The 25241-nt window shown below is 43.6% G+C and overlaps 1 protein-coding gene across 2 annotated transcripts in view; it reads right to left on the bottom strand.

Annotated features, from left to right (window-relative positions):
- Positions 1 to 25241, bottom strand: part of LOC126092072 (uncharacterized) — a 145233-nt gene that overhangs the window by 55507 nt on the left and 64485 nt on the right. The window contains exon 1 of one of the 2 annotated variants that reach the window (XM_049907491.1): positions 23167 to 23582. The exons of the other annotated variant lie outside the window; for it this stretch is intronic. Within the exon in view, the coding sequence (XP_049763448.1) occupies positions 23167 to 23559 (393 nt within the window). The 5' untranslated portion in view covers positions 23560 to 23582. Of the gene's footprint in view, positions 1 to 23166; positions 23583 to 25241 lie in introns of those variants that run through there. 2 annotated transcript variants of the gene reach the window in all.

The raw sequence follows: 25241 nt of genomic DNA, 5'->3' as shown, positions 1-25241 counted from the left end.
TCGATTCCGCGAATGTAGAGGTGGTGACTCGTCGAGTCACGTTCGGCGAGCATTTTCTTCTGGAGAGGAGGTTCCTTGAAGGTTGTTCGAAGACAGCGGAAAAGGAGAAAAACTGAGAGCGCAAGATCAGGTGAATAACTTGGGTGCGCAATGAGTTCCTAATTCAACTCCTGCGTACTGTTTTTGTCAGTCTAGAAGAATGTAGGTGGAGTAGCACCACTTCACGCAGTCTTCCTGGTCGTTGTTGGTGGATTGAGTCTGCAAGGCGTCTCAGTTGCTGGCAATAAATGTCAGCAGTGATGGTAACATCTCTGGAAAACAACTCGTAGTACATCACACCCTCGCTGTTCAACCAGACGCATCATCTTTTGTGGATGCGCGCAGGCCTTTGTGTGTGCAGTTGCTGCTTTGTTTGGATTCAACCATTCCCGTCTTTTCCTGGTGTTGGCATAAAGACACCAGTGCTGTTCGCGAGCCAATTGATGACGAGCAAGCGGAGATTTATACATGGTCACCCGCTGATTTTTGTGATTTTGGTTTAGAGCATGTTGTACCAATATACCCGACTTTTTAATCTTTCCTATTGCATGCAAATGTCGCACAATGATGGAATGATCACAGCTCATCGCATTTACCAGTTCTCGAGTACACTGACGAGGATCATTGTCGATTAATGCGTTTGAACGATCTTCATCAAACCCTGAAGGTCTCCCTGAACGTAGGGAGTGGTTCAAATGGCTCTGAGCACTATGCGACTTAACTTCTGAGGTCATCAGTCGCCTAGAACTTAGAACTAATTAAACGTAACTAACCTAAGGACATAACAGACATCCACGGCCGAGGCAGGAATCGAACCTGCGACCATAGCGGTCGTTCGGCTCCAGACTGTAGCGCCTAGAACCGCACGGCCACTCCGGCCGGCCACATAGGGAGTCATTAATGTCAGAACGATTCTCCTTAAAACAAGGAAACCATTTTCTTGCCGTGCGGCGCAAACGTATCTGGCAGCCTCCGCTGCTGTCACCTCTCTACTGAATTCGAAATGAAGACTATGTTGGAAATATTCCGATTTCTCAACTTGGCACTCCATTTTCTAGTGCCCATAGCTGCACTCACTATCTCCAAATGACAAAATGTAGCCACCCGGAGTGACCGAGCGGTTCTAGGCGCTACAGTCTGGAACCGCGCGACCGCTACGGTCGCAGGTTCGAACCCTGCCTCGGGCATGGATGTGTATGATGTCCTTAGGTTAGTTAGGTTTAAGTAGTTCTATGTTCTAGGGGACTGATGACCGCAGATGTTAAGTCCCATAGTGCTCAGAGCCAATAATCGTCAATCTCGCACTATGCACGTCGAAAGCAAAAGTAATCAATTCGTCTCTCCCACTGAAACAAGTCATTCTCACTGAATACTGCATACTATCTCTAGATTGCCTACGACCAAACGGAAACAAATTGCCAACATCAGTACGCAGTGGAAGAGCTGCCGATACTGTAAGTACACTTTAGCTCTCGCATACTTCAACCGGCTGATGTTCAAACCGCAGTTGTTTCGACTGATCACATTTTGCGTCCCCTCTGTGCCTGCGACTTTGCAGGCAGCTACACCACCTTAACCACGGTACGGCCCTGGATGAAGATAGCAACTTCAGAGTAGACCGTAACTTACACATCGAAAGTAAAAGTCTACCTTGGCGCTAGTTGGACAACGGGCAGCCAATTGAGAACGAGACAGATGGGAAAAAGCAAGCAAGCTGTTTATTATTTTGTCTTTCTTCGGGGCTCCAAAAATATGGAAATTGCATGAGGAAAGATCGGGACTGCATGGAGGATGTGTAAGGGCTTTCCAGCGAAACTTCTGCAGTGTGGTCGAAACCTTGGCAATGTGTGGGCTCGCTTTAAAGCCCTTGCACACCCTCCGTACATCCGGGCTCCAAAAATATGGAAATCACATGGGCGGTATCGGGACTGTATGGAGGTTGTGTAAGCACTTGTCAGCGTAACTTATGCACCGTAGCCACTGTCTGGCAGCGTGCACAAGGGAGTCATCATCGTCAAACCTTGTTCCACGAAGAGAGTCTTTCAGTTTCCCAAAGAGATGATAGTCACATGGAGCCATGTCGGGAGTGTAAGGCTGGTGTTTCAGTGTTGTCCATCCGAGTTTTGTGATCGCTTCCATAGTTTTTTGACTGACATGTGGCTGTGCATTGTCGTGCAACAGCAAAACATCCTGCTTTTGCCGATGTGGTCGAACACGACTCAGTCGAGCTTGAAGTTTCTTCAGTGTCGTCACATATGCTTCAGAATTTATGGTGGTTTCACTTGGCATGATGTCCTCAAGCAAAAGTCCTTCGGAATCGATAAACACCATAGCCATAACTTAAAAGAAGAAGGTGCGGTTTTGATTTTTTTTTTTTTTTTTTTTTTTTTTGTTGGGTGAATTTGCATGATGGTACTCCACTAATTGCCTCTTCGTCTCTGGTGAAAAATGATGAAGCCATGTTTCATCACCTGTCACAATTCTTCCAAGAAATTCATCTCCACCATTCTCGTACTGTTCCAAAAGTTTGCTGCATACCGTTTTTCTTGTTTCTTTGTGAGCCACTGTCAACATCCTGGGAACCCACCCGGCACAAATTTTTTTTAACGCCAACACTTCCAGTATTCTGCAAACACTTCCTTCCCCTGTCCCAACGTAGTGTGACAATTCGTTCACTGTGATGCGTCTGTCAGCAGTCACCGATTCGTTAACTCTCTGCACATTGTCTGGAGTGTGTGCAGTACGAGGCCTGCCGCTGCGAGGACAATCCTCAATATTGCTGTGCCCGCTTTCGTCAAGTAACCTGCTTGCCCACCGACTAACTGTACTGTGATCGACAGCAGCACCTCCATACACCTTTTTCAACCTCATGTGGATGTTTCCCACAGTCTCGTTTCACAGCACAGGAATTCTATGACAGCACGTCGCTTCTGACGAACGTCAAGTGTAGCAGCCATCTTGAAGACATGCTGTGACGGCGCCACTCACCGGAACAGGTTGAACTAAGTTTGAAAACAAGCGGGAAGGATGTATCTACACACTGTAAAACTTTCACACATGCAGAATGAAATCTGTATTTTTACAAAAATAGTGTGCATTTCTTTTGGAGTTACCCTCGTATTATAACCGTGGTCAACAGCTAAGTACAAATATACGAGGGCGGTTCAGAAAGTAACCTCCGATCGGTCACAGTGCGGGTTGTGGGGGGAGTAGCGACGCCATCTGTGCGTTCACGCACTCAACAGGTCAGTCGGCATCAAGCCGTGGTCGAGTGAACGTCGTACCTGCGCTAATTTAGTATTTGTGGCAGTTTGAAATGTGTGCTGCAATAGAAAACCCCGCCAAATGTGAAGTGCGTGCTGTCATAAGGTTTTTTACAGCCAAAGGATATTCTGCAGCAGCTATTCATCGTGAGCTTTGTGCCGTGTACGGACCAAGAGTTATGAGTGAAGGAGTTGTCCGTGGATGGGTCCGTTTATTTAAAAGTGGACGAGAAAACGTTCATGATGAAGAGAGGAGTGGTAGACCATCATTGGTGACTGACGAACTCGTTCAGACAGTTGATGCAAAAGTTCGTGAAAATCGACGTTTCTCAATGTCGGAGTTGTCTACTGGTTTTCCACAGATTTCTAAGACTCTCTTGTACGAGATAGTGACAGCAAGATTGGGTTACCGTAAGTTCTGTGCACGATGGGTGCCCTAAATTCTTACCGACCACCACAAAACTCAAAGAATGGCCTCTGCATTAGACTTTCTGTCACGTTATGAGGACGAAGGAGAACCATTGTTAAACAGAATCGTGACCGGTGACGAAACCTGGATTAAGTACGTGAACCCTGAGACAAAAGAACAATCAAAGATGTGGACACATTCAAATTCGCCTACCAAACCAAGAAAAGCCTCGCAAGATTTTTCTGCCAGAAAACTGATGGCAACGGTGTTTCGGGATGCCAAAGGGGTGTTGTTGGTTGAATTCATGGAACGTGGTACGACCATTAATCAAGACGTGTACTGTGAAACAATAAAAAAGTTACGACGGGCTATACAGAACAAACGCCGTGGTATGCTGACTTCCGGTATCGTTTTTTTTGCACGATAACGCCCGTCCTCACTCTGCTCGCAGAACAACGGCCCTTCTTGAGTCCTTCAAGTGGGACGTTATCAACCATCCACCTTACAGCCCAGACCTGGCGCCAAGTGATTATCACCTCTTCATGCATTTGAAGAAATGGCTCGGGTCACAGCGGTTTGATGACGACGAAGAGCTCAAAGATGCGGTCACAGGCTGGCTCCAGGCACAAGCGGGTGATTTTTATGCAGAAGGAATTTCAAAGCTTGTGAAGAGATACGATAAGTGCCTCAATCGCTATGGAGACTATGTAGAAAAATAGTGCAAAGATGTAGTTGTAAGATGTATATATTAAAATATTTTTATTTAACTTGGTGTATTTTTTTAAATCAACCGGAGGTTACTTTCTGAACGGCCCTCGTATTTATACAGGAATTATATTGGCCATAATCGAAGTCGTTTCTTCTTACATGTGTCATTAATTTGTCTTCTGATTTCTGCCTACGTAACTCCTTTCGCATTAGTTTTTTCAGCCCGGCATCAGCCATGTTCCACAAAATATGCTGTTCGCATACCAGTTCGGTAAGTCGATATTTCTGGAGGATGTTTCAGTAATTTGAAGATAAGAATTACCTACTGTGCTGCTGCTCGCACACGCAAAACCAATACCGCAGCTGTCGCCAAGTATTCGCTATTGCTCAGTCCGACCGCCCCACTCCTCCAATCAAGCAAAATAACTGTAGCTGCAACGTGCGAGACAGCCTCGTTGCGAAATACGCCAGCGTTTGTATGAATGCATGGAGCCTGTTCTTTCGGATATATAAATGTAATGTGTTTACCGCAGGTGAAGCCCGCAGCAGTACTGCGTCGCCCGCACCCAAGATAAACGGTCTGGTATGTTTGCATTGTGCGAGTGGGAAGCGCGGTCTCGCACGAGTTTTAATTCAATAAGTTGCGGGGAATTTCCGCATCTAGGAAAATGTAACTTTAGCATCGCGAAAGAGGTGTCTTTTTTGTGTCGACGTAGCGCGCCTTATGGAAAAGAAATCGCTTTTAAAATTAACGCTTATCAATAAGCTTAAAGTGTAAAAGAGACAAATAAATCACTGTTTCGCTCAGAGAAAAACAACAATAGAGACTGTAAGATCCTCCAACCCCCCACCCCACCCCTCACACACACACACACACACACACACACACACACACACACACACTTTACTAGACGCCGTGAAGTGTTTCAGTTTAGTGAGTCCGTTGAAGATGGCGTAAGAGGCGTACAGTATGACTGGCTGTGCTTTTCCATCCAAGATATACAGAAATTGAGACAGCCCGCCTTTGCGTTATCTTAATGTGTTGTCACGTAGGATTTCTTCCTTCTCGTTCTGCTTCAAAGCTCTCGTTGGTGGTGCTCCTCGCAGAAGCAATAGCAACGCCGTCGGATTCTATGGAAGGTGCAGTTCCATATCCTGTAATTCCAAGTGATTGATGCGGGAAGCTATATTACTTGAAATAATCATCGTGGATGCCATTATGATGTCATTATTTACGAAAACACCGTTATCTGACGTTAATGAAACAACCATCACTTTTAGCTCAATACTTGTTATTTCCTGAAAGTATGGTCTTAATGACAAACTAGATTGCAGGCATCATATTGGCGACGGCGCCGATGGCGCGTAGTCTAGAGGTCGTTCTTATAAGTCGTGGAACGTCGTAACTGTTCGTACTACTTCGATATCTAATACAGTACATTCATCATTTGTTTACTGAAATATCAGCTTTCTTGCGTCGTAACACTGTTATAAGAAGGAGCTTATACGAGCAGGCTTCTGCTAATATCTGCTGTAGAAAAAGTGGCTTTTATTAGTAATCATTTATTACACAAAAACATTTGCTTCGCGTCAGAATGGCTGTGGTTTTCCTACGTATCTTGCGCTGATGTAAATGTCTTTCTCACAGCTAGCTATAACGCCTCACCCCATCGTCTACTGGCAACGCCAGACGGTCCAGCGGCTGCTTCACCCAGTCTGGGATCTGAAATCCTACTCCCTGCTATGCGTCCTGCTGTACTGCCTGGGGTTGATTGATTGTGATCTCTGCAGGCGTGATATAGAAATGTAAATGTGCAGAACAAGGTGAAGGACAAACATAAAACTCTAAATTTATTGGTAAAAATACTGTTCAAATAGAAAAAGTGAAATACACGAAATCGAAGAGTGTATGCTACCTGTAACGCCTGTAAAAGTGTTCTGAGGTCGTATCTAAAACAAATAGAAAGAAGTGTAGAATAGTTTTTTGCGTTGCGTGCTGTCGTTGGTAACTTTTTGCGCGGTGAATGATGGGAAGTGAACACGACTAATGACACAGCCAAGATGGCGGAACCAATGAGAAAAATAGTGTTTGATAAACGTCGTCAATGATGCGGAGTGTATGGAATTACGTGACGGCACAACGGAATACAGGGTGTAAATTTTGAGTTGACAAACCAGAATAGCTCGAAAAATAAGCTTCGCATGAAAAAAATGTGTAGAATGCAAAGCTGATTCTTTTCGAGGGGGACAACTGCTGGTGCTAAAATTAGCCCACCACCCCAGCCCCCAGGAGGTGGGGCGGGAGACAACTTTAAAATTTCAAATGAGAACCCCCATTTTTTATTGCAGCATGTGATTCTACATAAAAAAACTACATACATTTTGTCTTAAACATTTGTTTTGATTCTTGGTAGTTGGCGCTGTAATTCAAGAAAATCCATGTTCTCATTTTTGAGTGGAATATGGTTACGGATAAATAACAATTACTAATTTACATCGTAAATTTTGATTCGCTACAACTCTCCCTCTCTCCCCCCATAGGGTGGGGTTTGAGAGAGAGTAATTACAGTTTTACAAATGTTGACCCAAATCCGCATCTGCGAAAAAAATTAATATTTGGGTCAACGTTTGTAAAACTCTAATTCCTCTCTCTCAAACCTCACCCTCTGCGGAGGGAGGGACAGTTTTAGTTTTAGCAAATGTAAATTTACGAAGTAAATAAGCATTTGTTATTTATTCGTAACCATTTTCCACGCAAAAATGAGTACATGGATTGTCTTGAATTACAGCGCCAACTACCAAGAATCAATATAAATGTTTAAGACAAAATGTACGTAGTTTCCTTATGTAGAATCTGATTCTGCAATAAAAATGGGGGTTCCCATTTGAAACTTTAAAGTTGCCTCCCGCACCACACACAGGGGTGACGGGCTAATTTTAGCACCAGCAGATGTCCCCCTCGAAAATAATCAACTTTGGATTCTACACATTTTTTCGTGTGAAGCTAATTTTTCGAGTTACTCTGGTTTGTCAACTTAAAATTTACACGCTGTATATTGTGCAGACTGTTGTCACATAAAACAGGATATTTCGCAAAATTTTAACTGCAGTCTTAGGGTCCAGCATAACCACAATCTCGGAAATCTGGACATTTCGAAAATACACCATAAAGTTTTCGAAACGATCTCTGGGCTACTTTACCGATCAATCCGTTAACACTGCCAGTTTTCCTCCACTCACATTCGTTGGCTTCACCAATTCAGTCGAACTGCAACATTTCAACCTAACTTAAACCTCGGGCTACGCTACAGATCAGTCCGTATCCACAGCAAAGTTTCGTCCAGTAACATCCGTTGGCTTCGCCAACTCACAACCGAATTACAGCACTGGAATACGTAACAATATCCCATGAAATCCCGTCATATTCCGAGCAAAAACTGAAAACCAACATTATGATCCATAATAGTCATATCAATAATCGTCAGTCTCGCGCTATGCACGTCGAAAGCAAAAGTAATCAATTCGTCTCACCCTCTGCGATTCTCACTGAATACTGCATACTATCTCCAGATTGCCTACGACCAAACGGAAACGAATTGCCAAGATCTGTACACAGTGGAAGAGCTGCCGATACTGTAAGTACACTTTAGCTCTCGCGTACTTCTCCCGGCTGATTTTCAAACCGCATTTGTTTCGACTGATCACATTTTGCGTCCCCTCTGTGCCAGCGACTTTGCAGGCAGCTACACCGCCTTAACCGCGGTACGGCCCTGGATGAAGATAGTAACTTCAGAGTAGACCGTAACTTACACATCGAAAGTAAAAGTCTACCTTGGCGCTAATTGGACAAGGAGCAGTCAATTGAAAACGAGACAGATGGAAAAAGCAAGCAAGCTGTTCATTATTTTGTCTTTCTTCGGGGCTCCAAAAATATGGAAATCGCATGAGGAAAGATCGGGACTGCATGGAGGATGTGTAAGGGCTTTCCAGCGAAACTTCTGCAGTGTGGTCGAAACCTTGACAATGTGTGGGCTCGCTTTAAAGCCCTCGCTCACCCTCCGTACATCCAGGCTCCAAAAATATGGATATCACATGAGCGGTATCGGGACTGTATGGAAGTTGTGTAAGCACTTGCCAGCGTAACTTCTGCACCGTGGTCGAAACAACCTTGGCAATGTGTGGGCCCGCTGGGAAGACAGCCGATCTTTTTCAGTGAGTACGCCAATACGTTCGCGGTCACAATGCAGCCGATCTCATCGCCCGAACGTACAGACTTCCGACAATAATATCTGATATTCAAATCAGTTTGTTTTCTTCTGTCGAATCGGTCGACGTTCATAATTGGGATATAGCTCTGAATCTATGAACAGAAATTGTGACTTAATTGGAAACCAAAAGGAGGCAGGAAAATCTTTACCGGCAATTTTTGGCGTAAATTATAACCTCAAAAAATAATTTGTTCAAGTAAGTAGGGTAGGGTATCTTATGCTTGAAGCTCCTGTAGATCTTTTTTAGATTGCGGTAGACTGGAATTAGCTGCCAACAAATTATTATTACTGCTTATTGGGGTTCTTACAACAGTAAGGTGATGATTCTGTTACACGAAGTGGTTTGCAAATACGATGTATGCGTTTCCACTTTTCAGTGTTTTAAGTGTTCAGAGAAACTAATTTTAAAATTTATATTTGTCTTTCACACGTACGCTGAATGATAGTCATTGTAGGTTAACTGACTTATGTCTGTTTTCTAAATTTATTTGAAGCTGTGACGGGTATTTGTCATCTCGCTTCTCAATGCTACCACAAATCATCTCTAGTATGTAACAGAACATTTCCCTCTTTATCTCATATATATAGTATGTCCCAGTTCCGTTAGGACTGTGTCTATGAAAAATAAAAGTCATCGATAATGTTCACGAAACCATTGTATTTATTCAAAATAGTCTTCCCCTGATCAATACACGGCTGAAATCATTTTAAAAGTGTTTGAAATATTCACCGTAGTACTATTTCGGAACTGCATTTAGTACCGTAGTACAATTTTCTTTGATGTCTTTAATTGCATCGTAATGAAAAGATCAATTTGGAGAACAACCACAAGTCGGCTGGGGCCAAATGTGGCGATTACGGCGGGTGATCCAGGACTGTCATCCGTTCGCTGGCCAAACTGAACTTGGTTCGTGGGCTGGGTCACTGTCGTGGAGGGACGACTAAGAACCTGCCTCTCGATATTCGGGTACAATTCGAAAATTCACTGACTGATGTACCGAACTTAATACAACGCGAGGCTGCCTTGCTTCGCGAGTGCTATACACGTATTGTTACATTCACAGCATGGATGCCTGCTGCACACATGGCTGTTATTAAAACTTCAATGATCGAACGCCGCAACTCGCCGCGAGACAGCATTGCAGTTAGGAATTTCACATAAGCAGTTCTAACGGAAGTGGGACCAGGAGACGTTTCCACCAAGACTAGGCGGCCGCCTAGGGCGGTAAAATTGTAGGGGCGGCTAAGGGAGGAAAAAATTAATTTCAAATCAAACAGCGAAAATACACAGCAAATGAGGAGAAAAAATGGAAAAGAAGAAAAAACATCGAATTGTTTTCAAAAGCATACGTAACAGTTAATAAGTCTTCACTTAGTTTGACGGAAGTAAACACATTACCTCTTCCTACCACTAAAGCCGCTACCGAGTACGAAACGGAAATCGCTTAGACCACTGCAACACCGTGGCAGCTAATAAAAGTAGAATACCCCTCAACAGAAAATGTAAGCAAGGAACCATTTATTAATTAATCGGAGTAAAGTGGATGCTGAAAAAGATGGGATTCATTCCTCATTCTAAAAACTCTAGAAACGAAGTAACACCACGTTAGCCAGACGATCCTGTCTGACGCTTCGGCATATCTCCCATCAACGCAGCATAACTTCTAAATTCAAGGAAAAATTCACTGTCAACAGAAAATAGTTCCACACCTTTATTAGTCCATTTTCTTGCAATTACATAAAATAAGTAATTGATGCCAATTTTGGCTGCAGTGGTACATTCAGCTGACTTCTAATTTACAATGTTCAGCACATTCTTCCTATTTCAATTATACTGAAAAACTTCAAAAACTGAGGACAAAAAATATGAAATTGAGGACGTTTGTTGTCCCCGATCAGATTTAAAGGAATTTAGGACAAAGCTTGAAAACTAAGAACTCTCCCCAGGAAACGAGGACGTCTGGTCACCTTAGTTTAATTATTAAAAGTATAATACGATATTTGCATTGTTGTGATGTCGGTGGTGATGAAAGGGGGCGGTGGTATTGGGGAGACCGATGATTGTAAAAAAGAAAAGAGGGTACGTGTACGTGATTTCACAATTCTCGCCTAAGGCGGCAAAACACCTAGCATCGGTGCTGATTGGGATACGTAATATATTCGTAAAACTTGTTTGGTTATTCAGTAATTGCGAAAAATGCTTACAGTATTCGCCAAGTTATTTTCTAGACGGATATAGCTCATTCACTTGCATTCGGTGTCTTTTTAAAAGTTAAAGTCTCAATGCAGCACTCTTCTCCAAGCACAGAGGCGTCATTGCATCAGTCCCGCCCACAGAGCTTAAAATAGATTCTAACTTCCTAGACAGAATAGGTATGGGCCAACCTAACCTAATCCCCTTGATCCCGCCCAAAAAGTGACGCAGAAGATCAGATGCACTGTGACCAAGCTGTCGGTCGATGTTACCAGGAGACCTCTACAGGGTGTTCCAAAAAGGTACGGCCAAACTTTTAGGAAACATTCCTCACACACAAAGAAAGAAAATATGTTATGTGGACATGTGCCCGGAAACGCTTACTTTCCTTGTTAGAGCTCATTTTATTACTTCTCTTCAAATCACATTAATCATGGAATGGAAACACACAGCAACAGAACGTATCAGCGTGACTTCAAACACTTTGTTACAGGAAATGTTCAAAATGTCCTTCGTTAGCGAGGATACATGCATCCACCCTCCGTCGCATGGAACCCCTGATGCGCTGATGCAGCCCTGGAGAATGGCGTATTGTGTCACAGCCGTCCACAATACGAGCACGAAGAGTCTCTACATTAGGTACCGGGGTTGCGTAGACAAGAGCTTTCAAATGCCCTCATAAATGAAAGTCGAGAGGGTTGAGGTCAGGAGGGCGTGGAGGCCATGGAATTGGTCCGCCTCTACCAATCCATCGGTCACCGAATCTGTTGTTGAGAAGCGTACGAACACTTCGACTGAAATGTGCAGGAGCTCCATCGTGCATGAACCACATGTTGTGTCGTACTTGTAAAGGCACATGTTCTAGCAGCACAGGTAGAGTATCCCGTATGAAATCATGATAACGTGCTCCATTGAGCGTAGGTGGAAGAACATGGGGCCCAATCAAGATATCACCAACAATGCCTACTGTAGAGCAATGAGTCGCATGTCAACACAAGCACCGAAGTCAACATTACCTTCCTTCAATTGGGCCAACTGGCGGTGAATCGAGGAAGTACAGTACATACTGATGAAACTAAAATGAGCTCTAACATGGAAATTAAGCGTTTCCGGACACATGTCCACATAACATCTTCTCTTTATTTGTGTGTGAGGAATGTTTCCTGCAAGTTTGGCCGTACCTTTTTGTAACACCCTGTATAAAAGGCGTCTGGCAGCCTTGGATAAGCTGTCTCAACTACTTGCCGCAAGGAGAGTATCATTGCACCATTAGCCTCCAGGTTCGCGTGACTCACGGTATGGTATTTTTCTTTTTTTGTGGGGATTTGTGAAAAATTCCGTCTATCTATCTCATCATCCATCAGCTTTGGATGAAGTGCGACGGGCTTAGCCACAGCACGAATGGAGTAATTAGTGACTTGCTCGCAAAAGTATGGAGCGAGTTTAACTGTCGTCTTCATGTTCGTCGTGCATATAGGGGCTCGTTGAACGTTTGTGAAAAGGAAATGACAACTCTGATCACAAACAAAATTGTAAAAAGTCCTCCAAAATTGTATGTATACGCATGTAAAAGATACAGATTTCAATTTAAAGTTTATACCCCGGTTTCTATCTTCGTTCACACAGAAGACTAGCGAACCCGGCAATGATTCGCAAGTGCTAAGCATGTGTGCGAATTACATTTACGTCCTAGTCTCCTTCTCCTCCCTCTCTCTGTCCCTCATCTCCTCTACCCTCCCTCTGTCCATCGCTTCCTCTACCTCTCTCTCTCTCTCTCTTCACCTCTTCCTCCCGTCACTCTCTGCCCATCTCCTCTTGGGTCAAATCGAAACAGGTGATTGTGAGTCAACAACCGATTATACAGGGAAGCAATGGCCGGAAATGCATGTTTATTGTGTTATGGACATACAAAGCATACACCGCCAAACAACAACGTAGCTTGTGGCAATTGTTCAAAGCGACAACCGCCAGGCTCTCGTATCTTCAACAGCCGCAATAGCTATGTCTGGAGTAGGACAATCTCGATGCAGCTCACATCGGTGGCCACCAGTAACAATTATCTGTCTATGTATGAGCAGGCATTGTCCAACACCACCTATTAGTTATTTGCTGCCTCCACGTTTGACTGGTTCTCATTACCTGGTGTTGCAACGGGATGCGCTGCCACGGTTCTTGGAGACTGTACCCCTTGTTGTCTAAGAATGGATGTGGTTTCAACACGACCGTGCACCAGCTCACTCCAGTGTTAATGCCGGCAAGCACCTTGACAACACATATCCTCATCGTTGGATTGTAAGGGAAGGTCTTGTCCCATGGCCACCTCTGGATCTCACCTCTGGACTGGTGTTACGTCAAGAAGCTGGTGTATGAAACCCCGTAGAAACGGATGAAGACCTGCTTGGTAGGGTCCATGCTGCCTATCTCCTGGTACAAAAAAAAAAAAAACCGGGGATATTTGAGAGAGTATGGCAGAATTTCATGCGCCGCTGTTATGCACTTTGAACAATTACTATGAGCTACACTGTTGTTATGCGGGTACGCTGTGTCTGTCCGTAACATAATAAATATGCATTTCCGGCCATTGGCTCCCTATCTCAATATATTCGGTTGTGAACCGACACAAAATGTTTCAGACACTCCGTATATCCATTTTCTCCTCCCTTTCTCTCCACCTCCTCTTCATCCTCTCTCACATCTTGAGCCTTGTTGATTGTTATTGTCAACAAATCCTTGATTGGGAATAGAAGTCGCTTAAAATGCACTGATAACTCGGTTGGCATCATAGATGTATAAGAAACCTCTCTTGTTGCTGCATCTGTGACAACAGTAGCTTCGTTGACAGTATTTCTCATAGTTTCACTCTGCAAACGAGTACGATTACCAAGTTCTGAAAATCCAGATCCTGTAGTAGTATTCTAACCATAAGACGATAAGTCATAAATACAACTTCCCTGTTTTCTGTGAGCACTAACTGCGAGGAAGAGAATAGCACATAACTATGTACACATTTTTTGTTTAATATTATATATAAGGAGAAAGAATATATATTGAAGAAATAATTTGTCTAATGGTTTCAGCTCCCCGCTATTGTAGTTACATCTGACCGCAAGAAAGAAGACGAAACTGTACATTGTCACAACCAATTTTCTTTCTTGCAGTTTGTTCTAACAAAAAATCTGTACATTGTTGGTTAACCTATGGTTAGCCTATGTTCATCTGAATATTTAGTTGAGTACCATATAACAACTTCAAGTAAATAGATTAAGAATTTTTCGAGATATTTTCTTCTAACGTTTCCCCATAGCTGTTGTCTGTCGGAACGTTTGAGTGCTTTGTGAAAATATTTGAAGTAAGTGGGTCTAGAACGTTTGGAGAATTTTGGTATCAACGTTAAAAAAGACTTGTCATTAAAAATATGTACACTATGCCTGTCCGAACATTTACTATAGTATCATGTAAAAGTTTGAAGTAAATCGGTCAAGAATTTTTCGTGATTTTTTGTAACAAAGTTAAACTTGCCTTAATGTAGTAGCTGGGCACAATCACTAATTAACGAATTACTGAATAACCAGACAAGTTTTACGAAGTCAACTTTTAGAGTAATGGATGAACTTTTAAGCTAATTGAAAAAAACATTAGTGGGCTCCTTGGCACTTGTTAATTTTCTATTGAGTCTGCTAATGGTTAATTAGTTGGCTACCATTTATGAGAAAAATGACGCCGCGCCGTCTACGGATATCATATTCCGATAAGATCGAGTCATGTGGATGTGTGGCAACGCCGGGGTGCGCGCGATTGATATAAACGATCGAGTACGAGAGAGAATTCTAAAAATCTAATGCTCTGCAACTAATGAAAATACGTGGCCGCATTTAAGGCATTCCACTAATTTCGTTTCTAGATCGAGAGAACAAATACTTCTCGATCGTAAACTGTGCTTGCCTGAAAAAAATCAGCAATTAGGGCTTGCACTTCGAGCCTTGTCAATTTGAAACAAGACAGAAGGAGAGCACATGAATCGCGGTTTGTGCACGTTGAAGATACGGTGAAGCCAGGGACCGGTGGAGGAAAGACACAAAGAAACATCAATCTTGAGCATTCAGATACCGACAGCGGAGCTAGCAGGAGTTCAAAGAATACGACATGAGCTAGTGTGAACCAATGCATAGTAAACCTTTTTGTTACGAACATGATTCCTTTACATACCATTGAATCGAAGTCTTCGAGAAGCTGATAAAAAGTTGTAACTCCAGCAGAAGTTTCATTTCGAGGAGAACATTTATCACACAGGTCGTTAATGAGCATATTCGATTACAACAAGTTATTAAGTAAGCTGATACCTTTTCATTTTCATTGAAATTCGAACTAACGTAACTGCGGGTATTTGAAGAGTACGTCTTTACTTTAAAAAATCATTTTGACAAAGATAATCTTAGCTTTTTTTTTTAATGAACGGTGGTGTAGCCTCTCTTGTACTGTGCCTTTACAATGAGGTGACAAAAATCTGCACAATACAGCTGGGGTAGTATCACGTACACGGCGTATAAAAGGGCAGTGCATTGGCGAAGCTGTTTCTATTCAGGTGATACATGTGAAAAGGTTTCCGACGTGATTATGGCCACATGACGCGAATTAACAGACTTTGTGTGCAGAATGGTAGCTGGAGCTAGACGCATGGGGCAATCCATTTCGGAAATTGAAACTTCCTGGCAGATTAAAACTGTGTGCCGGACCGAGACTCGAACTCGGGACCTTTGCCTTTCGCGGGCAAGTGCTCTACCAACTGAGCTACCCAAGCAAGACTCACGCCCCGTCCTCACAGCTTCACTTCTGCCAGTATCTCGTCTCCTACCTTCCAAACTTTACAGAAGCTCTCCTGCGCAGGAGAGAGTTTTATATCAGCGTACACTCCGCTGCAGAGTGAAATCTCATTCTGGCATTTCGGAAATTGTTAGGGAATTCTATTGTTTCGAGATTCACAGCGCCAAGAGTGTGCCGAGAACGGCAAATTTCAAGCGTTATGTCTAACCACGGACAAAACACTGGCCGACGGCTTTCACTTACGAGAGAGTGCAGCGGCACTTGCGTAGAGTTGTTAATGCTAACAGAAAAGCAATAACCACAGAAATCAGTGTGGCACATACGACGAACGTATCCTTTAGGACAGTGCGCTTAAATTTTCCGTTAATGGGCTATGGCAGCAGATGACCGACGGAAGAGCCTTTGCTAAGGCTGCCTTCACAGTGGCACCGACGACGGTCGCCAGATAACATCGGCCGACAGCGTGGTCATAGTGGGTCAGATCTCATACGTCGGTTTGGTTTTTGTCGGCATCAAGGAGGTTGGCTTAGGTTAGGTTAGAATCTATTGTATGTATGAAGCAGGTTAGCTTTTTACCTTCTAGTGTGGGGTGGATACCACGACGCCTCTGTGCTTCGATACGAGTACTGCATGGCAGATTCTGCTATTAAAGAGACGCCGAATGCATGCGGATGAGCTTTCCAGTCTCGTAAAGAATTTGGCGAGTACTATAGACACTGCCCTCAGTTATCGGAAGAACCAGACAAATTTTAAAAATATATGAAATGACGGGAGAAACATTCTGTTCCATACTCGAGATAATTCGTGATGACCTTGAGCCGCGCGGGATTAGCCGAGCGGTCTAGGGCGCTGCAGTCTGGAACCGCGCGACCGCTACGGTCGCAGGTTCGAATCCTGCCTCGGGCATGGATGTGTGTGATGTCGTTAGGTTAGTTAGGTTTAAGTAGTTCTAAGTCTAGGGGTCTGATGATCTCAGATGTTAAGTCCCATAGTGCTCAGAGCCATTTTTTTGTAGGAATCAGCATGGGTTTCGAAAAAGACGATCGTGTGAAACCCAGCTCGCGCTATTTGTACACGAGACTCAGAGGGCCATAGACACGGGTTCCCAGGTGGATGCCGTGTTTCTTGACTTCCGCAAGGCGTTCGATACGGTTTCCCACAGTCGTTTAATGAACAGAGTAAGACCATATGGAATATCAGACCAATTGTGTGATTGGATTGAAGAGTTCCTAGAAAACCGAACGCAGCATGTCATTCTCAATGGAGAGAAGTCTTCCGAGGTAAGAGTGATTTCAGGTTGTCGCAGGGGAGTGTCGTAGGACCGTTGCTATTCACAATATACATAAATGACCTTGTGGATAACATCGGAAGTCCACTGAGGCTTTTTGTGGATGATGCTGTGGTATATCGAGAGGTTGTAACAATGGAAAATTGTACCGAAATGCAGCAGGATCTGCAACGAATTGACGCATGGTGCAGGGAATGGCAATTGAATCTCAATGTAGACAAGAGTAATGTGCTGCGAATACATAGAAAGAAAGATCCTTTATCATTTAGCTACAATATAGCAGGTCAGCAACTGGAAACAGTTAATTCCATAAATTATCTGGGAGTAGGCATTAGGAGTGATTTAAAATGGACTGACCATATAAAAATAATCGTCGGTAAAGCAGATGCCAGACTGAGATTCATCGGAAGAATCCTAAGGAAATGCAATCCGAAAACAAAGGAAGTAGGTTACAGTACACTTGTTCACCCACTACTTGAATATTGCTCACCAGTGTGGGATCCGTACCAGATAGGGTTGATAGAAGAGATAGAGAAGATCCAACGGAGAGCAGCGCGCTTCGTTACAGGATCATTTAGTAATCGCGAAAGCGTTACGGAGATGATAGATAAACTCCAGTGGAAGACTCTGCAGGAGAGACGCTCAGTAGCTCGCAACGGGCTTTTGTTGAAGTTTTGAGAACATACCTTCACCGAGGAGTCAAGCAGTATATTGCTCCCTCCTACATACACTCCTGGAAATTGAAATAAGAACACCGTGAATTCATTGTCCCAGGAAGGGGAAACTTTATTGACACATTCCTGGGGTCAGATACATCACATGATCACACTGACAGAACCACAGGCACATAGACACAGGCAACAGAGCATGCACAATGTCGGCACTAGTACAGTGTATATCCACCTTTCGCAGCAATGCAGGCTGCTATTCTCCCATGGAGACGATCGTAGAGATGCTGGATGTAGTCCTGTGGAACGGCTTGCCATCCCATTTCCACCTGGCGCCTCAGTTGGACCAGCGTTCGTGCTGGACGTGCAGACCGCGTGAGACGACGCTTCATCCAGTCCCAAACATGCTCAATGGGGGACAGATCCGGAGATCTTGCTGGCCAGGGTAGTTGACTTACACCTTCTAGAGCACGTTGGGTGGCACGGGATACATGCGGACGTGCATTGTCCTTTTGGAACAGCAAGTTCCCTTGCCGGTCTAGGAATGGTAGAACGATGGGTTCGATGACGGTTTGGATGTACCGTGCACTATTCAGTGTCCCCTCGACGATCACCAGTGGTGTACGGCCAGTGTAGGAGATCGCTCCCCACACCATGATGCCGGGTGTTGGCCCTGTGTGCCTCGGTCGTATGCAGTCCTGATTGTGGCGCTCACCTGCACGGCGCCAAACACGCATACGACCAGCATTGGCACCAAGGCAGAAGCGACTCTCATCGCTGAAGACGACACGTCTCCATTCGTCCCTCCATTCACGCCTGTCGCGACTCCACTGGAGGCGGGCTGCACGATGTTGGGGCGTGAGCGGAAGACGGCCTAACGGTGTGCGGGACCGTAGCCCAGCTTCATGGAGACGGTTGCGAATGGTTCTCGCCGATACCCCAGGAGCAACAGTGTCCCTAATTTGCTGGGAAGTGGCGGTGCGGTCCCCTACGGCACTGCGTAGGATCCTACGGTCTTGGCGTACATCCGTGCGTCGCTGCGGTCCGGTCCCAGGTCGACGGGCACGTGCACCTTCCGCCGACCACTGGCGACAACATCGATGTACTGTGGAGACCTCACGCCCCACGTGTTGAGCAATTCGGCGGTACGTCCACCCGGCCTCCCGCATGCCCACTATACGCCCTCGCTCAAAGTCCGTCAACTGCACATACGGTTCACGTCCACGCTGTCGCGGCATGCTACCAGTGTTAAAGACTGCGATGGAGCTCCGTATGCCACGGCAAACTGGCTGACACTGACGGCGGCGGTGCACAAATGCTGCGCAGCTAGCGCCATTCGACGGCCAACACCGCGGTTCCTGGTGTGTCCGCTGTGCCGTGCGTGTGATCATTGCTTGTACAGCCCTCTCGCAGTGTCCGGAGCAAGTATGGTGGGTCTGACACACCGGTGTCAATGTGTTCTTTTTTCCATTTCCAGGAGTGTATATCTTGCGAAGAGACCATGAGGATAAAATCAGAGAGATTGGAGTCACACAGAGGCATACCGACAATCTTTTTTTCCATGAACAATACAAGACTGGAATAGAAGGGAGAACCGATAGAGGTACTCAAAGTACCCTCCGCCACACACCGTCAGGTGGCTTGCGGAATATGGATGTAGATGTAGACCCTAGACGACTGGAAGACCGTGGCCTGGTCAGATGAGTCTCTATTTCATTGGTAAGACCTGATTGTAGGGGTTCGGGTTCTGCGCAGACCCCACGTACCATGGACCCAAGTTGTCAACAAAGCACTGTGCAAACTGGTGGTGGCTCCATAATGGTGTGGGCTGTGTTTACATGGTATGGACTGGGTCCTTTGGTTCATCTGAACCGATCATTGACTGGCAATTGTTATGTTCGGCTGCTTGGAGACCATTTTGCAGCCATTAATGGACTTCATGTTCCCAAACAACGATGGAATTTATATGGATGACAACGCGCCATATCACCGGGCCACAATTGCTCCCAGCTGGTCTGAAGCGAATTCTGGACAATTCGAGCGAATAATTTGGCCACCATAATTGACCGAGAGGAATCCTTTTGAACATTTGTGGGACATAATCGAAAGCTCAGTTTATGCACAAATTTCTGCACCGGCAACACTTACGCAGGCCACATGACTCAGTATTTCTGCACGAGGCTTTTGCGAGGCACAAGGAGGTCAGACACGATATTAGGTGATATCCCGTACTTTTGACTCTTCAGTATAAATCATAATGTACAGACTTAAATCATTTTAACAGTCTAGTTATTACATGACACGTTGGAGGTGTAAAATCAAATAATTTTAGATTTTGTTGCGATTGTTGTGCAGATTGTAAAGTGTAATATTTGATTTATCCCTACGTCTCAAGTCCTTTTACAGCCCCCATGATAACGAGGTGGTTTAACGAGTCTCAAATTTTTTCGGCGTACTTGGCAAAATCGATTGGTTGGGAACTATGGCTGACTGCTGGCCACTTCACAACAAGTTATTTGGCCATATCTTTTCACTGGTTAGATCCCTACACAGCCAGAACGCGTGTAGTGTTGGCGTGCATACGACTAAAAGGTCGGCATTCATATGTTCTACTGACACAGGCATGATTGATATCCAACTGTGAGTTTCATACATATAAAAAATAAACGGGTTATTTAAGAAGACCAATAATTTCATTTACTTCGTTATGTTAAATAATATAAAGAAATTTGAAAATTAATATAGTAATAAATATAAAAATTAAGTTATTCGAATTTTCCCATTTTATAAAAAAATATGTTAAATGCATTTGTTTCGAACTTTTCCAAAGATGTACAAAAATATGACTGATGTTCGTAAAAGAATATCTTCTGCTATCAGTTTCCTAAAATACATCGTAGAAGACGATTACTTTCTTAATTTATGGTGCAAAGCAAATGAGGTAATACAGCACTGTATATGTGGTTCTTCATTTTGAGGTATGTTTATGTCGCTGGAGAGTTCTAAGAAACTAAAAAAAGGACTTTACTGATTTTCTCTCGTTATTATCATTAAACACAAAATTTAATTGAATCTTATTTTTTCATGTAGAACTACCACCGAAAATGGCAGTAGCTTTGAGAAGGCATTTGGGCAACTTGGTACCGAGATCGACACACTATTAGACCTGCCGTCACACAATATGGACTGATGATTCTATTGCCAACCCTTTAAATCAGTCCTCCAACGACGACGAGTTGGAATTTATTTTCACTAGAAAATCTACTTTCCATACCTGACCGTTGCCTGCGAAGAGTAGGCGATGACAATACACGGGAAAACTTTAATAATTCACCATTTCACTCTATGTGAGCTGCACATACATTTAACTTCATCGCAAGCAAAGATGCAAATGTTGCTCTACAAATAACTGGTTTTAAAACTCCCTAAGGAAGTGCTATGGCCAGAGAAAGTGCTCTTTGCCATCAGCATTCACGAAGTACGGTGGCAGCAGATAGTATTCACAATGAATCAGGCAGGAGCGCGGTACTTCAAAGTACAAATAGGTGGAACTCTACTTATGACGCTATCGTTATTCTTAACGCAATATTAGAAGGACCTGCTCTTCATGCAGTTAACACTCAGCTAAAGGTTCAAGCTTTCAATGATCACAGTGATCAAGATGTGACCATAATGAAGGAGTATGTGAAGGTAAAGTTAATAAAATAAATCTATATCTTTTTTATCTATGAATCCTGTAAAATGATTACTAGTTTGCAGGTTTTGGCACCGGTCGCTGGAGTCCTTGATGAAATTCAAGGAGAAGTACAAGTTGCCAACAACTGTAGCAACTGTATTTAAATTGGAGAATATGAAGGCTAGGGATATTGTGGATTGTACAGCTTCAGCTAAGGCTTTATTCAGTGACGTGGATCAACGCTAATTTGCTGTGGCTTTTCATCCAACTTCCCGTTGATGTAGCTGGAAACGTATGGCCACAGTCGAGTGGAAGTAGTAAGAAAACAAATGGGAAAAGTTGTACAAAAGGCTTATTTGAGGCACGAAGCCATCGGAAGTTCACAGGACAGAAGAGATACTGTAAGCGACGGTGGCGGAAGCAGCAACAACGAAGAGGAAGATTTTTTTTACCCCTGTCACTCAATCTAAAGAGAAGCTTGATAGTAACACATCCGTAAAAAATAAAGTCCAAAGTCTAGTCAAAATAATGGTTCGATTTGAAATCAAAAGACTCATTCCGTGTTGCAATATTTCTAGGGGAACCGATTTATTAATTACAGAGAATATCCCCATAAACCTCGAATGCTGCAGTTGAACGACTTTCTTCGTGGCAACGACATTTTGTCTTCTAAACGAGCCATGCTCTTGCACAAAAACTTAAACATGGTGTTGTTCATGAAGGGAAATGTGCACCTTATGTCGGATACATCTGATTCTCCAGTATTTTGATTGTACCTTCATTTAACATTGATAACTAATTAATTTTAACACTAAATGACTAAACTGTTTTTATCTTCGTCGTCCTACCTAACTTCCCCAACCAAAACATTTTCATTTAAGCAATGACAACGCGTTTGATAAACGCGCTCATTTGACATAAAGTTTACTATCACGAGTTAACGGTTAACTTCAGATAAATCTCCAGTAAAGAAACGCTTTAACGTTTAACTAAGTTAACTTCTTTAGTGATAGATTAACGATACGCATATATTAAAAACAATGTTGCCCATATCCATTCGAACGTTTATTGCGGTATCCCGTAAAAATTCGAAGTAACTCTGTCAAGAATATTCCGAGATTTTTGCTAAAAAAACCCAGCGTATCATATGTGGTTGAACTGGAAGAGACTCGGAAATGTACGACGCTAACTATCCTCTGCCCTGCACTTCACAGTGGTTTGCAGAGCATGTATGTAGATGCAAATGTGGGCAAACTCAACCATTATGAGGGACGGAATGACCTCTACGGGGAAAATAACCCATTATCTTTTTGCAACTCCTCTACTGAGACACTTTCAACGCTGCTCTCACCGGAATTCTTTATGAAATACCTGCACATGCATCAGATTTTCGACTGAACAGCACAGCCTTTGAAATTTAAAAATAATGTGATCACACTGTCATAAGCACCGCCGTTTCATACGCTACGGACTTGCACAGTGTCGTGCCTAGCCTGTACTGGCGCTAGAGAGACTGGCACAACATTATGATGCCATCTGCCGACTACAGCACAAACCAAGTACCTAGCTTCCCTACGTTGTTCCGCAGCCATCGTTGTTCTCAACAGGTTTATATCGTCGATATGAATCACCAGACTACCATGATATCTACACATTTCTGATGCAAGATACTGCGCCGTCTCTGTTTGTCGTTCTACTGTGAGAGACTGAGAGATTCTTTTTGATTTTTTTACTTCGTCTTTATAACTGTTTTGAAGAGGCGTTGAACAAGATGTGTGGTGTCACTAGTAATAGCGAAAATAAATTACGTCAGTATTCTGAGAGGTACTTACTTCGAATGTATCGCTGAAGATGTCCGTCTCCACGGTCGTGTCCTCCTCGTCAGAGTCACTGGTTTGTTTTGTACCTACACCATCCAAAATGAACAACAATGGCTTGTAAGCGAACCATGCCGACTCTTCTTCTCCCGAACTCTTCTTTTTCATCACTTTCTGGTGCGTCTTGGCAAAATAAGAGCGGAGGCTTTTAATTTTATTTTTCACAGCCGAAATACTCAAATTAAATTCGTTCCCTAACTCACTCAAAGCGTTAATCCTCACTTGCCTGTTATTGTAATACTTATTATTAACGTCCCACAAAACATTCTTTCGATGGTATGACTCTATGAAACGCAAAGTTCCCTCCACAGACATGTCGTGGATCGAACGCCAAGCTGATAGAGGCATGGACGTGTATTCACGTGCGCTGGCCCGTGCGTCACTGCAAAGCTGCGCATTCAACTCGGTGCAACTCGGCAACAGCGCATGCGTCACGTTCTAACCTTGCGTGCGCTGTGTATTGACAGTGAACAGCGAGAGGGAAACAGCCCGAGACAGGAGATGCTTTTCGTCAGTCGAGTTCTTTAAAAGTTGGTGGCGTGATTGCTTTGGCAATTTTTTTCGTTTCTTATTTTCGTCCGAAAGATTCTAATTCTCCTCTGTAGCGACAGACTTCGTCCTCTTTCATTTTCGTGTCCTTAAAATTACATAATACGCAGCCAACAGATACATTTAAGGTTGTTCAATAGTTTCAAACCCAAGTAACCACAGCATACTGCTCCATAGAATAAAAAAAAAAACCAGTGCGCTAATTCATAATTCCAAAACACTAGAAGAAGGATCAAACCACTGATTATTTGTAAAAACAGAATTTCCCATACTTCGTGGGAGCACTGTATGGGACACGGTAGATCTGCATTTCAACAGAGGTAGTTCTTATTTACGGTTAAAAAGGAATCATTGGTGTTGTATTAATGGCGCTGTTTGATCCAAAACAAATAATGAAGCGTGTACTGATTAAATTTAAAAAAATTGAGTATATGCAGACAACAGAAAAGTTGTTATTATTACTTCGCTGTATACCCTAACGGATAGATATCGACGGAGTTTTCTGTTTCCACAACTTCCCTTTCTCTACAGCTTCAGCCTATGATTCATTAACGCCTCTTGCTAGACGTGCGAGACTATAATGTATTTACGTCCGCATCCACATTTTGCAAACCTCTAATAAGAGCGTGGTATACTTGACATATCGATCTTCGTTTACGCCGTAGAGAATGGCAGACATTTCGCCAGTTTTGAAATACCACGCGCTCGCACATGTGAAGAAGCGTTTAAACCAGATCGAACGGAAGAGAATACGAGACAACGAACATTACAGGTCAACCCCACAAACGCTGCGTTACTGTTTGTTTTTTGGTGCTAATAATCGGCACAGAGCAATCACTCGATACAACCACAGCCGTGGATTCTGCTACAAAATTAATTATGGCTGTGCTGCAAAACTGACAGGCTACAGATAAGATTATTCTGCATTCTGTGCTGTTTTTGACGACGAGTGTAAAAATAAAAATAGATTAAAAAGTGTCTGAATTTTTACCCAAGCATGAAACGCTTTCACTGAGAAACGATTTCACTGTTCCTCAACATCATTCCACAACCTTGCACGTAGTATGTCGGTTGACACTTTACGCTTACTTCACGTTTGTTTTTGTTTGATGTTTTGTAATGTGAATTTCTTGCATCGCAGAAAGCGCCTGTGATATCTACATTCTTCTGTTGGCAACATTACATCCTTGTCTAACCAATCCGATCACGCAACTCGCTTCAATAACAAAATAGTCCGCGCAAATTAGCAGACGAATATTTTGTTTTCTGTGCTGGAGGCGAACACCGAAACGGAAACCACACGAACTTAATTTGGTGGTTCGTTGAAAGATCAATCGGCGGTTCATGAGCGAGCTCCAGCGAAAGCGTATCGAACATGACCGAAGATCGTCTCTGATCTCGACGTCGACGGGATCTTGAACCCAAATCTTCCTCTTTTACGTCGGAATGCTGTTTGCTCATGCTCGCGTGCCGTTTACACC

This window comes from Schistocerca cancellata, chromosome 7 (assembly GCF_023864275.1).
Source record: "Schistocerca cancellata isolate TAMUIC-IGC-003103 chromosome 7, iqSchCanc2.1, whole genome shotgun sequence".
Lineage (NCBI taxonomy): Eukaryota > Metazoa > Arthropoda > Insecta > Orthoptera > Acrididae > Schistocerca > Schistocerca cancellata.
This window is presented reverse-complemented; position numbering and strand designations above follow the sequence as displayed.